The sequence below is a fragment of the Poromitra crassiceps genome (genome assembly GCF_964638095.1).
Source record: "Poromitra crassiceps genome assembly, chromosome: 6".
Taxonomy (NCBI): domain Eukaryota; kingdom Metazoa; phylum Chordata; class Actinopteri; order Beryciformes; family Melamphaidae; genus Poromitra; species Poromitra crassiceps.
This window is the reverse complement of record NC_139627.1, coordinates 55403739-55421166: the sequence shown is the minus strand read 5'-3', so window position 1 is coordinate 55421166 and position 17428 is coordinate 55403739. Positions and strand designations below refer to the sequence as shown.

At 44.8% G+C, this 17428-nt stretch overlaps 1 protein-coding gene across 1 annotated transcript in view; it reads right to left on the bottom strand.

The window, feature by feature from the left end:
• The window catches only part of ints6 (integrator complex subunit 6), a gene marked incomplete at both ends in the record, with an annotated part of 71996 nt that extends 59594 nt beyond the window's left edge, over positions 1 to 12402 (bottom strand). The window contains 3 exons of the mRNA XM_083638314.1: positions 11252 to 11401; positions 12042 to 12119; positions 12292 to 12402. Of these exons, the coding sequence (XP_083494440.1) occupies positions 11252 to 11401; positions 12042 to 12119; positions 12292 to 12402 (339 nt within the window). The remainder of the gene's footprint in view (positions 1 to 11251; positions 11402 to 12041; positions 12120 to 12291) is intronic.
• Positions 12403 to 17428: the final 5026 nt, after the last annotated feature.

Below are 17428 nucleotides of genomic sequence, written 5' to 3'. Positions count from 1 at the left end.
ATAAGTCACGCACACTTGGCAGTGAAGCAGTGTATATACGACCCTTATACTAAGCATGGCCATACAGTGACCCGAGCTTGCGACTCACAAGGGCATATATATATAATATAGTATAGATATATATACACAGTATATATGCAGTGTAGGCTCCCTCCCACACCTGATTTCAATGGGAAGCTAAAGGTGGGCTCAGACTACAGGATTTTGAAAATCCTAGCCGATTTTGAAATCTGGCTGTGACACGCACTACAGGAGAATCTTCCCAGATTATCTTCCCTATCATCTCAAACATGCACACACTACAAGATTTGTAAATGTGGTGCACCATGCACTACAGGATATTATTAAGATTATCGGCAGGATAATCACCTTGACGAGCGGCCATACTTTGAACCGGTTTCGATTTTGGAGCGTCAAATGGGGTTCCAGCAGCGACCAAAGCGCTCCGCCCTCACCCCACCTCTCTCTCCTCTCTTTTCCTCTCTTTCATGTCCGCCTGTCTCTGGGCAGTTTAACAAGCGTGTAAACAACGTGACTCTATAGCAAGGATTGTGTGAGAAGTGAGAACACAAACACATCGGGCTACCAACATATTCCCCTGCTGCATGTCATGATGACATCAGATTGGCAAAAGTTTGGATAGACTGGATTGCTTCCCGCAGCAGCAATGCCTTTTTCCCCCGCACACTGCCTGGCTGATAGACAGGTAGGAGATTAACAGCCTCTGACTGGCAGGGGCTCAAAAGTACGGTATAAACAACTTTTTATTCATTGCTCATTCATTGTGATATAAATTAGTGACATTTTCCCCAAAATACTCGTGGTTCTGTGCTGTTGGTATTTGGTAGCCTATCTGATGCCTGCAGTGCGGCGCATCAAATGAGCCGCGCAAATTAACGATAATGACGGGAGTCTTGCGCAGCAGCAGCATGATGTAGGCTATTGGTGCAGATTTTCAGTCCTAAATATCAAACATGTTTGATATGATCGGGACGGCCCCGATGAGGCTGTGAGCAGATCGGGAGGGTTAACACATTGAGTGCCACAGCGCTTCAGTAAAATTGTCTGGAGCCTGTGCCAGATTCACTTCCATTCAGTTGAAAACAGCTATAGAATTTTTTTCTATTAGGGCTATATGAACAGGGGTTGGACGTCTAATGAAACATTGGACACTCCTACTTCTTTTCAAAGAAGAAATTTTGTTTCTAGACAGTTCCATTATGAAATGAACAGACTCTGAAAGAAGTGCACTTTCAAGGGTTTTCTGTCGTCCTTTTTTTACTTTTCAAGATAAAGTCACTTTTATGAATACTCTAATTTCAAGCGCATTCACTGACTCTGGCTGGTGTTTTCTTGATGTAGGTGACATGATGTGGTTCTGTGCAGCCTGCGTGCCCACCCCCCCCCCCCCCCCTCTCCACCGCTGGAGCTGCGGGCTCCTCCCCACACGCAGCAAAGTCTGTCTTCGCAGCCTCAGTTTTTGCCCCGGGCGGATTTCAGCGAAACAAGGAAATGGCAGGCGGGACTGAGGGAGAAGGTTTAGCCGTTCGGCTTCGGGTGCTGCCTTTCTGGCGGGTGGTCTGTGGAGGGGCTGTGTGCAGGCGGATAGACAGCGGCAGAGGAGCTCAGTTGTGGGCTCGGATCGCAGCCAACTGTCGGCTGCGGACAGACCAATCTGTGTGGCTCTGGCTGCAGCATGCGTCGGTGTCTCTCTGATCACGGCTTTCTCCGTTTTCTCCTGCACAAAGTAAAGGATCTGAGGTGGGTGGCGCAGCTCCCGTATAGAGTTTTAAGGTGGCGCCGTGTGATAATAAGATAATCTGTGCCGAACATCGGGCCCGACCACGCTTGGCAAGCTGCCAGGACAGATTTCTCCTCAGATTCTCGGGAGGGGTAAATCGGGCATAAATCGGGCCAAAAATCCTGTAGTCTGAGCCAGCCTTAAAGGAACACTCCGCCCATTTTCAACCAGCTTTGTATCATTAGAACATCAGTACTATATCAGAAAACTGTAAACGGTTTTGAAGTCTGTCATTTAATTTGACAGTTATTGAGTGTTAAATTGTGGACCAGTGACATCACTGGTCCACACTAACTCAAATGAATAACTCATTAACTCAAATCAACTCTCAAACTGTAAAGGGCTTTGAAGTCATTCATCTAGTTTGACAGTTATTGAGAGTTGATTTGAGTTAATGAGTTATTAATTTGAGTTAGTGTGGACCAGTGATGTCACTGGTCCACACTTTAACACTCAATAACTGTCAAATTAAATGACAGACTTCAAAACAGTTTACAGTTTTCTGATATACTACTGATGTTCTAATGATACAAAGCTGGTTGAAAATGGGCGGAGTGTTCCTTTAAGTGTGTGTGAATCACTGAATAATGGAAGACTGCCCCAAGTAAACAGAATCGCACCTTAAACTCCATCTAAGTGGCTCATCGTCATCTCAGTTCCAGAAACTACAAACTCACCGAGAGACAAGAAAAGCTAAAATGGTGTAAAAAAAAAAACTGCCACGAGTGTAAATAGTGAAACATAAAGCTAGCATGAGGATGGAAGACGTAGTGATGCTTTGTGCAGCGTGGGACTAGCACGCCACGACACTAAACACAAGTTAGCGTGGGACTAGCACGCCATGACACTAAACACAAGTTAGCGTGGGACTAGCACGCCACGACACTAAACACAAGTTAGCGTGGGACTAGCACGCCACGACACTAAACACAAGTTAGCGTGGGACTAGCACGCCATGACACTAAACACAAGTTAGCGTGGGACTAGCACGCCATGACACTAAACACAAGTTAGCGTGGGACTAGCACGCCACGACACTAAACACAAGTTAGCGTGGGACTAGCACGCCACGACACTAAACAGAAGTTAGCGTGGGACTAGCACGCCACGACACTAAACACAAGTTAGCGTGGGACTAGCACGCCATGACACTAAACACAAGTTAGCGTGGGACTAGCACGCCACGACACTAAACACAAGTTAGCGTGGGACTAGCACGCCACGACACTAAACACAAGTTAGCGTGGGACTAGCACGCCATGACACTAAACACAAGTTAGCATGGGACTAGCACGCCACGACACTAAACACAAGTTAGCGTGGGACTAGCACGCCACGACACTAAACACAAGTTAGCGTGGGACTAGCACGCCACGACACTAAACAGAAGTTAGCGTGGGACTAGCACGCCACGACACTAAACACAAGTTAGCGTGGGACTAGTCACTAAACACAAGTTAGCGTGGGACTAGCACGCCACAACACTAAACACAAGTTAGCGTGGGACTAGCACGCCACGACACTAAACACAAGTTAGCGTGGGACTAGCACGCCACGACACTAAACACAAGTTAGCGTGGGACTAGCACGCCACGACACTAAACACAAGTTAGCGTGGGACTAGTCACTAAACACAAGTTAGCGTGGGACTAGCACGCCACGACACTAAACACAAGTTAGCGTGGGACTAGCATGCCATGACACTAAACACAAGTTAGCGTGGGACTAGCACGCCACGACACTAAACAGAAGTTAGCGTGGGACTAGCACGCCACGACACTAAACACAAGTTAGCGTGGGACTAGTCACTAAACACAAGTTAGCGTGGGACTAGCACGCCACAAAACTAAACACAAGTTAGCGTGGGACTAGCACGCCACAACACTAAACACAAGTTAGCGTGGGACTAGCACGCCACAACACTAAACACAAGTTAGCGTGGGACTAGCACGCCACGACACTAAACACAAGTTAGCGCGGGACTAGCACGCCATGACACTAAACACAAGTTAGCGTGGGACTAGCACGCCACGACACTAAACACAAGTTAGCGCATACTAATAAAATAATAATATGCTGTGAGTGCAGGCCTACAGCCGCATGTTTTTCCCCTTAACTTGCTCTATAGATATCACAGTTAACCCTTAACTTGCTCTATACATATCACAGTTAACCCTTAACTTGCTCTATAGATATCACAGTTAACCCTTCACTTGCTGTATAGATATCGCAGTTAACCCTTAACTTGCTCTATAGATATTGCACAGTTAACTCTTAACTTGCTCTATAGATATCACAGTTAACCCTTAACTTGCTCTATACATATCACAGTTAACCCTTAACTTGCTCTATAGATATCACAGTTAACCCTTCACTTGCTCTATAGATATTGCAGTTAACCCTTAACTTGCTCTATAGATATTGCACAGTTAACCCTTAACTTGCTCTATAGATATCACAGTTAACCCTTCACTTGCTGTATAGATATCGCAGTTAACCCTTAACTTGCTCTATAGATATTGCACAGTTAACCCTTAACTTGCTCTATAGATATCACAGTTAACCCTTCACTTGCTGTATAGATATCGCAGTTAACCCTTAACTTGCTCTATAGATATTGCACAGTTAACCCTTAACTTGCTCTATCCACCTTATTTTTGGCGGCCATTTTTGCCTGATCTGCATGTGGGTGCTTCTTCCGGTGTGATCCTCCCAGCCTTGTTGCTGACAGCTTGACACCCGTCTGGGCGAACGGAGCAAATCACTAATCAGGTCCAGCTTGGCAGAAATCTCGTCGATAAATATCCCTTTAAGAGCGCAGTGCATTCATGGGTAATCGCCTGCTGTGGCTAATATTAACCATTTCGAGTAACACTATTTCCATACGGATCACCAGCGTTAGTTTGTTGTTTATAACGTGGCTATATTCATAACGTTTTCTATCTCGGATGCGTTATTTCGAATCGCACATAGGTTGCGCCAAACCACACATAGGTTACGCCTGGCGCAACCTATGTGGGTTTCAGGACGAAACGGACTCGAGCCACTAACGTCATCTTAAGAGCACAATATTCCTGGAATGCAAGTTTAACTAAACAGTTACATGTCCTCTGCATTCTACATAAAATTAAGATATTACGGGTTGTTTTATTTTGTATGTTACATACTTATTGACCAAGTTATGTTCAATTCAGCCAGGGTACAAGAGACTGAGTGTAGGTGGCCATCTTTTCAAATCAAGTAGAATACATTAGGAAAGCTGCAACAATGAGTCACGTTAAACCGGAACTTGTACGCACAATTATTTTTTACAGTGGGGCATTCAAAAATAAGGTGGATAGATATCACAGTTAACCCTTAACTTGCTGTATAGATATCACAGTTAACCCATAACTTGCTCTATATATATCGCACAGTTAACCCTTAACTTGCTCTATAGATATCGCAATTAACCCTTAACTTGCTCTATACATATCGCACAGTTAACCTTTCCCTTGAGCATCGTGAAGACGTGAACAGACCGTCTTGAACTAACATCTTTCTCTCTTCTAATTTTTTTTATAAAGAAATCCAACCGTTACTTATTCCTTCTCAAACTACTTTGTGACACTCTATTCCTTCAAAAAGTCATAGCTGTCATAGATTGTGTTGCATAGTTGATTTCTCTACCGTTGACAAAATTGATATTGCAACTCGCTTTGGATAAAAGCGTCTGCCAAATGACGTAATGTAATAATCTAGTCATTTTTAAAGTTGTTCAGAGCCAACTCCCTATGCTCCCCACTGTCTCAAGACAGGAAGCATACTTCCATTTGTATACAAGTTTAACTAAACTCCTCAGAAAAAGTTCGGAAACGTTATTCCGGTTGCTTATTTCTCCCCTTTAATAATACCAATTGGTATTGTATTTTATATTGTGGGAAAGCCTGATTCGTCACCTTTACAACGAGATACAACTTGTACGGATCGTGCATTCGTGGAATGAGCAACACAGCTAAACGCGTGTGTAGCGCCCCCCAAAAATGTGCCAAAATCCCCTGCAATATTCTTCTGTTGGTATTCACTCTTGTTTTGAGCAGTCCAGGCATTTTACGCAAATATGTGGGTCAACCTCACACTAATTGCAACAAAACCAAACTCAACTGATTTTGTATCCTCAATATGTCCTCAATGAAGGAAAAAAAGTGTTAAGGAAATGTATGAAGGGAAAGTTTTGAAAATGACCTAAATATGATGGTAGCCTATGGAAGCCTTTTTTTTTTTTTTTTAATGTGCCATAAACCTCATCACTTATATCCTGTATGTGTTTTTTGCTTCAAGGAGAAAAATAAATAAATAAATAAATAAATAAATAAATAAAAAAAAATGGTAAAAATTAAATAAACGTTTTTGGTGGCATCATATGGGTCATTTTCAAAGGTTTCCCTTCATACATTGCCTTTTTTTTCCTTCATTGAGGACATATTGAGGATACAAAATCAGTTGAGTTTGGTTTTGTTGCAATTAGTGTGAGGTCAAGTGACATTTTTACTGGACTATCACAGGTGTGCAAAATGTGGCTAGGCTGGTGACCAGCATGAGGAGGAGGTGCCAAGCTGTTGTGGCTGCGTATGGATCTTCCACACGCTACTGAGGTCCCTGACAGTGTCAAATGAATAAAGTGTAGAAATGGCCAATATGTGTTGTTTTTTGTCCTTATCACTGTGGGAGAGTGCAACCATCCAATCCACCAAGCAACTCAAAACAACAGTGAATACCAACAGAAGAATATTGCAGGGGATTTTGGCACATTTTCTGGGGGCGCTACCCACACGTTTAGCTGTGTTGCTCATTCCACGAATGCACGATCCGTACAAGTTGCATCTCGTTGTAAAGGTGACTAATCAGGCTTTCCCACTATATAAAATACAATACCAATCGGTATTATTAAAGGGGAGAAATAATCGACCGAAATAACGTTTACGAACTTTTTTTTTTGAGGAGTTTAGTAACAAAATAGGCACCCGCCCCCCTAAGGTCAAAAGCTAGGTCTTTCTGCAGAAGTCACGTCAACTGCTTTTGCCTCTTTTGTTGGAATTCAAAAAGAAAACAAGAATAAAGAGGATTCCGTTGGCAAGCTAGGTGCTACACCCTCACCCAGCAGACCCGTTAATAAAGAGGATTCCCTTGGCAAGCTAGGTGCTACACCCTCACCCAGCAGACCCGTTATCACCACACTGTGCCGGATTGGACTGTCTATTGAAAGAGATCCTGCTACTGAGTAAAAGGCTAAACCATGCATTGGTCACCTTCCCCTTAGATAGCCTATCACTTTAGCATGGGAATACTTTTGACTTATAAAATAAAGACAAAAGGAAAAAGGAATCAAATCAATGCTGAGATCAAGAACGGCTACTGACAAGTGAAAACAGGAGTTATTCCACGTTTTGCATTCGGGCCGTCATGGTTTGTGTCGTATGACTCTGAAGGAGTGTGTGTGTGTGTGTGTGGACACAGTGTGCGGGTGGTTGATGCTTGAAGGACTTGGGAGAGGGCAGGGGGGCGATCTGTGGGGCATATACTGTAGGTTGTCATGGAACTTTGGTCCTCCTAGTCTCCTGTGGGCTATATACTGTAGCTTGTCATGGAACTTTGGTCCTCCTAGTCTCCTGTCTGTGGGGTATATACTGTAGGTTGTCATGGAACTTTGGTCCTCCTAGTCTCCTGTCTGTGGGGTATATACTGTAGCTTGTCATGGAACTTTGGTCCTCCTAGTCTCCTGTGGGCTATATACTGTAGCTTGTCATGGAACTTTGGTCCTCCTAGTCTCCTGTCTGTGGGGTATATACTGTAGGTTGTCATGGAACTTTGGTCCTCCTAGTCTCCTGTCTGTGGGGTATATACTGTAGCTTGTCATGGAACTTTGGTCCTCCTAGTCTCCTGTCTGTGGGGTATATACTGTAGCTTGTCATGGAACTTTGGTCCTCCTAGTCTCCTGTCTGTGGGGTATATACTGTAGCTTGTCATGGAACTTTGGTCCCCCTAGTCTCTGGTCTGTCTGTGGGGTATATACTGTAGCTTGTCATGGAACTTTGGTCCTCCTAGTCTCCTGTCTGTCTGTGGAGTATATACTGTAGCTTGTCAGGGAACTTTGGTCCCCCTAGTCTCCTGTCTGTCTGTGGGGTATATACTGTAGCTTGTCAGGGAACTTTGGTCCCCCTAGTCTCATGTCTGTCTGTGGGGTATATACTGTAGCTTGTCAGGGAACTTTGATCCCCCTAGTCTCCTGTCTGTCTGTGGGGTATATACTGCAGCTTGTCATGGAACTTTGGTCCCCCTAGTCTCCTGTCTGTCTGTGGGGTATATACTGTAGCTTGTCAGGGAACTTTGGTCCCCCTAGTCTCCTGTCTGTGGGGTATATACTGTAGCTTGTCATGGAACTTTGATACCCCCTAGTCTCCTGTCTGTCTGTGGGGTATATACTGTAGCTTGTCATGGAACTTTGGTCCTCCTAGTCTCCTGTCTGTCTGTGGGGTATATACTGTAGGTTGTCATGGAACTTTGGTCCCCCCTAGTCTCCTGTCTGTCTGTGGGGTATATACTGTAGCTTGTCATGGAACTTTGATACCCCCTAGTCTCCTGTCTGTCTGTGGGGTATATACTGTAGCTTGTCATGGAACTTTGGTCCTCCTAGTCTCCTGTCTGTCTGTGGGGTATATACTGTAGGTTGTCATGGAACTTTGGTCCCCCCTAGTCTCCTGTCTGTCTGTGGGGTATATACTGTAGCTTGTCATGGAACTTTGATACCCCCTAGTCTCCTGTCTGTCTGTGGGGTATATACTGTAGCTTGTCATGGAACTTTGGTCCTCCTAGTCTCCTGTCTGTCTGTGGGGTATATACTGTAGGTTGTCATGGAACTTTGGTCCCCCTAGTCTCCTGTCTGTCTGTGGGGTATATACTGTAGGTTGTCATGGAACTTTGGTCCTCCTAGTCTCCTGTGGGCTATATACTGTAGGTTGTCATGGAACTTTGGTCCTCCTAGTCTCCTGTCTGTCTGTGGGGTATATACTGTAGGTTGTCATGGAACTTTGGTCCTCCTAGTCTCCTGTCTGTGGGGTATATACTGTAGGTTGTCATGGAACTTTGGTCCTCCTAGTCTCCTGTCTGTGGGGTATATACTGTAGCTTGTCATGGAACTTTGGTCCCCCTAGTCTCTGGTCTGTCTGTGGGGTATATGCTGTAGCTTGTCATGAAACGTTGGTCCCCCTAGTCTCCTGTCTGTCTGTGGGGTATATACTGTAGCCTGTCATGGAACTTTGGTCCTCCTAGTCTCCTGTCTGTCTGTGGGGTATATACTGTAACCTGTCATGGAACTTTGGTCGTCCTAGTCTCCTGTCTGTCTGTGGGGTATATACTGTAGCTTGTCATGGAACTTTGGTCCTCCTAGTCTCCTGTCTGTCTGTGGGGTATATACTGTAGCTTGTCATTGTACTTTGGTCCTCCTAGTCTCATGTCTGTCTGTGGGGTATATACTGTAGCTTGTCATGGTACTTTGGTCCTCCTAGTCTCCTGTCTGTCTGTGGGGTATATACTGTAGCCTGTCATGGAACTTTGATCCCCCTAGTCTCCTGTCTGTCTGTGGGGTATATACTGTAGCTTGTCATGGAACTTTGGTCCCCCTAGTCTCCTGTCTGTCTGTGGGGTATATACTGTAGCTTGTCATGGAACTTTGGTCCCCCTAGTCTCATGTCTGTCTGTGGGGTATATACTGTAGCTTGTCATGGAACTTTGGTCCCCCTAGTCTCCTGTCTGTCTGTGGGGTATATACTTTAGCTTGTCATGAAACGTTGGTCCCCCTAGTCTCATGTCTGTCTGTGGGGTATATACTGTAGCTTGTCATGGAACTTTAGTCCCCCTAGTCTCCTGTCTGTCTGTGGGGTATATACTGTAGCTTGTCATGGAACTTTGGTCCCCCTAGTCTCCTGTCTGTGGGGTATATACTGTAGCTTGTCATGGAACTTTGGTCCCCCTAGTCTCCTGTCTGTGGGGTATATACTGTAGCTTGTCATGGTACTTTGGTCCCCCTAGTCTCCTGTCTGTGGGGTATATACTGTAGCTTGTCATGGTACTTTGGTCCCCCTAGTCTCCTGTCTGTGGGGTATATACTGTAGCTTGTCATGGTACTTTGGTCCCCCTAGTCTCCTGTCTGTCTGTGGGGTATATACTGTAGCTTGTCAGGGAACTTTGGTCCACCTAGTCTCCTGTCTGTCTGTGGGGTATATATACTGTAGCTTGTCATGGAACTTTGGTCCCCCCTAGTCTCCTGTCTGTCTGTGGGGTATATACTGTAGCTTGTCAGGGAACTTTGGTCCCCCTAGTCTCCTGTCTGTCTGTGGGGTATATACTGTAGCTTGTCATGGAACCTTGGTCCCCCTAGTCTCCTGTCTGTCTGTGGGGTATATACTTTAGCTTGTCATGAAACGTTGGTCCCCCTAGTCTCCTGTCTGTCTGTGGGGTATATACTGTAGCCTGTCATGGAACTTTGGTCCACCTAGTCTCCTGTCTGTCTGTGGGGTATATACTGTAGCTTGTCAGGGAACTTTGGTCCCCCTAGTCTCCTGTCTGTCTGTGGGGTATATACTGTAGCTTGTCATGAAACGTTGGTCCCCCTAGTCTCCTGTCTGTCTGTGGGGTATATACTGTAGCCTGTCATGGAACTTTGGTCCCCCTAGTCTCCTGTCTGTGGGGTATATAATGCAGCTTGTCATGAAACGTTGGTCCCCCTAGTCTCCTGTCTGTCTGTGGGGTATATACTGTAGCTTGTCATGGAACTTTGGTCCTCCTAGTCTCCTGTCTGTCTGTGGGGTATATACTGTAGCTTGTCATGGAACTTTGGTCCCCCTAGTCTCCTGTCTGTCTGTGGGATATATACTGTAGCTTGTCAGGGAACTTTGGTCCCCCTAGTCTCCTGTCTGTCTGTGGGGTATATACTGTAGCCTGTCATGGAACTTTGGTCCTCCTAGTCTCCTGTCTGTCTGTGGGGTATATACTGTAGCTTGTCATGGAACTTTGGTCCTCCTAGTCTCCTGTCTGTCTGTGGGGTATATACTGTAGCTTGTCATGGAACTTTGGTCCCCCTAGTCTCCTGTCTGTCTGTGGGGTATATACTGTAGCCTGTCATGGAACTTTGGTCCTCCTAGTCTCCTGTCTGTCTGTGGGGTATATACTGTAGCCTGTCATGGAACTTTGGTCCTCCTAGTCTCCTGTCTGTCTGTGGGGTATATACTGCAGCTTGTCATGAAACGTTGGTCCCCCTAGTCTCCTGTCTGTCTGTGGGGTATATACACTGTAGCTTGTCATGAAACGTTGGCCCCCCTAGTCTCCTGTCTGTCTGTGGGGTATATACACTGTAGCTTGTCATGAAACGTTGGTCCCCCCTAGTCTCCTGTCTGCCTCTCCAGCACCACATACCTGTCCATAGTTGTCTATCCCAGTCACTAATCTATTGAGATTGAGCAAATCAAAAGCGGTCCTCAAGGACTGGCCGACAGACGTGAGTCCGGTTGCTTGCAGGTTCCTCAGCTCGGTCATGAATGTGGCGTGGCTCTCTTTCCACCCGGCCTTTAGAAAAGGAATGAAAACAAGGAGGTTGAGTTAACAACAACATTAAATAAAAGATAAATAACTAGCCTGCACCTATCAGAGCAAAAACCAGACAGCTTCCCTAGAGGGCAGTATTTCACTTGATATGATTTTTATTATGATTATGAATTGATACACATATAGGTGGCTTGATCCTCTCCCATGTGGCTAACTCAACAACATGACAGCAGTGCGACTAGCCTGGGACCATAAAATGACTAAGTGGGTAAAGTCGCACTGACGAAAGTGGCAATTTGGTCTAAACAAGTCAAGTAGGCTACTCACCCTCCCTCCCTCCCCCCAGACATCACCACCTCCTCCTCTCTCTCTCTCTCTCTCTCCCTCCCTCCCCCCAGACATCACCACCTCCTCCTCTCTCTCTCTCTCTCTCTCGCTCTCTCTCTCCTCGCTGTATAAATAACACCCAGAGTTCCTTGCTGCTCTCACATTGAAACAAAATGTCGGCCATGTTTTAAAAGGGGTATGAAAGCTCCCTCCTGTCCTGAAGATTTCCCTCTTAACACAATCGATGTAGCGACCGCAGCAGCGTGGCGGAGCAGTGAGCGATGGGAGGTCAGGGGGCTAGAAAGCTGGACATAAATGACCCGAAAAATAGTACCTTGATCCCGAGCGGAACGTCCTCAAAATTTACCAACATGTACCGGTCCCCTCGGCTGGCCGGGTCTCTGCCTCTGAGCTGTGGAGGGAGAGAGGGAGAGAGAGAAGAGTAGAGAGAGAGAATTCAACTGATCGGTTATCCCGCACACACAGACCCTGTTGTGACAGGCGAGCTTACAACAGCACAATGATGATGCGAACCGCAGGATCTCCCCACATGATTAGCCTCGTTTTGCCCGTGGTTACAGTACCTTCATGAAAGTCTCAACAGCGCCTTTTGCTATGTCCAGATAGGTAGTGCCCAGATGGGTGCGCTGGTTCATTGAAGCGGACGTGTCTATCAGAAAAAGTAACACGGGCATTGTGATGGTGAGGACACGTTCTGCATGGACTTGGTGTCAGTGCGGAAAAAAAAACACAAAAAAAAAAACCCCAGCCTGGCTTTTGTTCTCCTGCCTGCCGCCTGTATCAGCTCTCAGCTAGCTAACAGTTAGCTGCTAGCTGGCTAACTGCTCTGTCTCACACATTCTTTTCCAAAAAAAAAGTGTCAGAATAGTGAGTGTAGAAGCCCTTTCCGGGTAAACTAAGCTAAAAACCTCAAACCCTAGGGGCAGGTTATGGATTCAGGAGGGATTTTGATAATTTTTACAATATTTTGCAATTATTCCTAAGTTTCATAGAAACAAAGTTCCCCTCACAGTGAGTCCCTGCTTCTCCCTACACTGAATGCGCTGTGTCTTGTCCACTGGTTTTAACCTCAGCTACAAGCTTGACCCCGCCCCCCAAGCGCTCTCTCAGCGTCACGTGCGTACTCACTCGGTCGCTCATTGGCTGTTTGAAGGGCCTAATTACCATATCCAAATAAGGACAAAGCCATAGGACTCTTGTGCGCATGCTTGAGGCTGGAATGCAAGGAAAATTCTCAACAACATGCATTAACGTTAGGCTGTTGAAGAATATAACATGTGTGGTGGCCATGCATTCTTTACCAGGGGAGGCTGTGTTTTACCGTTGCAGAGGAACTATAACAGGGCCATGTGTGCCATGTTAGTTGATTACATCATCAAGTAACACTCAGTTCATCTGATGCACGGGCGTGGGCTACTGTGAAAGACAGCCCTTGAAGACTAGTATGGAGGAAAGATATACCCCAAAAACAATAACAAATGTAATGATGTAGACACCCACACTGCTCGTTCACATAAGGCACTTTATTTCCATGTGTTGAACTATGAAACAGCCCATTCCAAACGATCTGAAGGGAAATGGGTTATAATCACTGCAAAGGATTGATCTGAACACATGCGCACTCGTACGCACGCACACGCACGGACGCGCGCGCGCACGCACACACACACGCACACACACACACACACACACACACACTGCAGCTCTGTAAGGTTTTGCAATGCACTGTTTGTCTTTTTTTTCCCCAGTGGATGGAAACATCCACTTTGTTAATGTCAAAAAATGGACATGCATTCAGGGATGATTATGGTGATTAGAAAAACAATTAAGCTGGCAGAGCTTAATTGGGAACGACTTCGATTTAAAAAAGAAGCTATTGATTCCTGAAAGGGACATTACTAGCATTATTAGCTCGAGATGTATGCCACATGACACTAAACCGAATATAAGGGATTGAGCAACACAATTTACATAATATAGATACTTGGAAAATATCATCACTTCCGCAAGAATAGTAGGAAAACATCCGGCTGGCTCTTGCTTACTCGAGGAGTAGGCTATCTGCGCTTTGACACACTTTCCAGCAAGACATAACAGTCCACTATATTATTTCCGCTTTGTCAATGACACGTCTTTCAAAATAAAGTGCTGAGGGTGGCGCTGTAAGAGGATCATGGGCGCGAAATTGTTGACCACAAAAAAAACTATAGCCTACTAGAATGATATTGTGCCTATCTATGTGTGTGCATCACTTTGTGAATTGAGACAGTTGTCATTTTGTATTTGATCACAACATCCCATATAAAAGGGAGCAAGTGGGCAATATCTCTTTGTTTCAATTTTGTCCCACTGATGTCACAATGTCTATGACATCATCAGTGATGTCGTCAATGACATCATTATCGACCAAAATCATCTTATGAAATCACTGATGTTATAGGCCTTGTGACATCATTCATCAGTGACAGTGATGTCAATTTCATCTTTATGCAGCCCCGCCCACTTGACCCATTGTATTGCGACTTCCTGTTCAAAACGCCGGCTGTTTTACCTGCTCAAACTAGTCTGACTCACCTGGTCAAACCTAGTTTAACTTAGGTGTCAGACTAGGTTTATGAGTCACAGGAAATGTAAATACAATCGGAACCTGCGATTGTATTTACACTTCATGTTAGTCTCTCAAGCCAGACGGTCTCCTCTGAATAAGGTGAGGCCATGCAGCAGTCGAGCTGTGTTGCGTGCGGCGAGCCCGCATAGCGGGCGAGCCTAGGGTTTCGGCCAATATACCCTATACCCTAATCCTAATTATTTCTTTCAGAAAAACGTGGCTAAGCATTTTTCCGCAACTTCTGTCTTTTGCTTTTTTTTTTACACATTGATTTTGTTTTTGTCAGTGTTTTTGCACATTTTCATTTTTCTTTGTCTCAGTAAGGTTTAGTGCTATTACTTCCTGTTGTGTATCACCTGCTGTGATTCAGACTTACTTTCATTCTATGTTCCAGTGTTGAAATTGCTGGTTGTGCATATTGATTAATGATGATTGATTAGTGTGCACTGTGCTTTTGTGGAACTCAGACCCTGTACTGGGAAGTCTACCAGGTTCAAGTGGCAAATACAAATTGACAAGTTTAACTTTTGTAATAAAGTTATTTACTCTTTACTTATCGTAGTTACAGTAGGCTTAAGGCTCAAGGCGTTAACCGATTTGACTTTTATTGTGAAGTCACAAGTAGACCAGAAGTATGTCAGTCTTGGTGCTAGGGCACTGGGCACAGGGTTCGGGGTTCTCCATATCCTGTAATATATATTAATATTATCACTTGATATCTACATTCTTTATTTCATGTTGGCACTTTGCATTCATCATAAAACATTTGCCTCACACACACACACACACACACACACACACACACACACACACACACACACACACACACACACACACACACACACACACACACACACACACACACACACACACACACACACATACACACACACACAAGTTTTATTGTGAAAGTCCCAACCGGAAGACATGTGTTGTGTTTTTGCATGTGGCTTGACAGCGGTCTGTAGATGATGCTGCCTTCCAGACAACTGGGACCTTCAGATTTTCTGGCCTCCTATTAGGAAAAGTGCGCTGGAACGGCACTCAAAGTGGGAGCTCCCACTTGAAAACTGGGAGAAAAAAATCTACCCCCACTAGGCTGGGAACCAGTTGTCTGACGTCACACAACAATGGCCGCAACATGGAGTATGTAGTCCAAAGTATTAAGTGCCTTAATAAAATGTATAATAGAGTCTGTTACATTATGTGTCATTGCTGCTCCTCATTTTCATTTAAATATGTAAGGATGGTGCTCTACTCGTTAAGCTGTCTTGCTATTTGCTAAACAAAAAAAAGTTTGTCGCGGTCCGCCATGTTTCTTGGTTGCGTTTTGCCTTTGTGCTCTGGAATGCTTTGAAGGTGGGGGGTGGGACTTTTCCACTGGGAAACACCCACGTCCCAGGTGTCTGGAAGGCAGCATGAGTGTCCTGTCTGGCAGCATTCATCATCAAATACGTCACCTGCCAATGTCCGTAAGAGTTTTATTGTGACAGTCCTAACTGGAAGACGTGTTGTGTTTTTGTATCTGGCTTGACAGCGGACTGTAGGCAGCTGAGAGTGGTCCAGGGTCAAGTTCAGCCGCGACAACACGTACCGTTCATTTAAACGGAAACGGCGGTGCTTTGTACCCGCTGTTGTGTGACAAGCGTTGCCCCCATCTACTGGGAGTGTGTGCGCAGTGCGCACTGCCTCTCTAAACGGTGGGGTTTATATAGGCTACACCTGGCTGCTGATCATCATGACTTGATATGATTTTGAACCCTGACTGAAGTTTGTTCTGAAGTTCCAAAACTTTCATTGTGTGGCCTTCTCAGACATGACATGGGACGGTACCTGTCTTTTTGTCTGAAAGTGATCATCTCTACTTGTGTGGAATCAAAGTCGTGGGGGTTTCATCCTAAATGGACTCAGAACAGTGCTTTGATTTTTGAGTCATTCCCTCCTCACATACTCTCATGAAAAAAATGTTGCCACCACTCATTTGTGCTTTGTTGCAATTGATTATAGTGATTATAGTGTCCCAGCCAGGACAGCTAGTGTTGTCCCAGCCAGGACAGCTAGTGTTGTCCCAGCCAGGACAGCTAATGTTGTCCCAGCCAGGACAGCTAATGTTGTCCCAGCCAGGACAGCTAGTGTTGTCCCAGCCAGGACAGCTAATGTTGTCCCAGCCAGGACAGCCAGCTAATGTTGTCCCAGCCAGGACAACTAAATCATTTCAACCGCCTTGAAGTCAGTGTAAACAATACAAAATTCTAAATGTTATTCTTTTCCTTTGTTATTGTCATCTATAGTGGTTATTTGCATAAAAATACACAGTTTGATTAGGAAATGATTGTATCTTTTTTAAATATGTGCTTTGATTTAAAAAAAAAAAACTCCATTTGTAACTTGAGTTACTTGACAAAGTAACTGGTATAATATTACTGAAATCCTATAAGTAATAAGTTATATTACTGAGTTACTGCTAAAAGTAATATATTACATGTAATATGTTACTTTTGTAATGAGTTACCCCCAACACTGCTAATAGCACATAACAATAATATCAACCATCAAATAACCATTTTTCTGAATCAAAGGACCCACTGGTAGCTTATTACGGCCCAGGTATGTCAATGCAACAAAACCCACTTTCCAGTGCTGTAGAGGAAGACCACATATATTTGCCAACAAAACTTTGATCAAGGTTGATTCATGCCAATTTTGTGCTCCCATTCACAATACTGTTCATTCTATGACCCAGACACAATTTTCTGAGTCTGTGATATCTCAATATCTTCTCAATCTCCTCGCCAGAAATGTCCACAATGTTCAGGAACCTCCTGGCCGCATCCACCACCAGGTTTATCTTTTCCATTTTCTCTTGATCCGCACAGTTGACTACCATGGCCATGAAGGTCAAAAAGCCTTTTTTATGTTTTGTTCATCGCTATTCATTCCTCTTCTGTTCCGATACTTTTCCCACTGCCTCCACACTTCCACTACAAAATGTCTCTCCACTCTTGGGCTCTGACACACCCACCAAACAACCGACAACATCAAAGCTTGTTGCACACTGTTTCGAGGAAACATGACGTTCAACCCAGAAACCG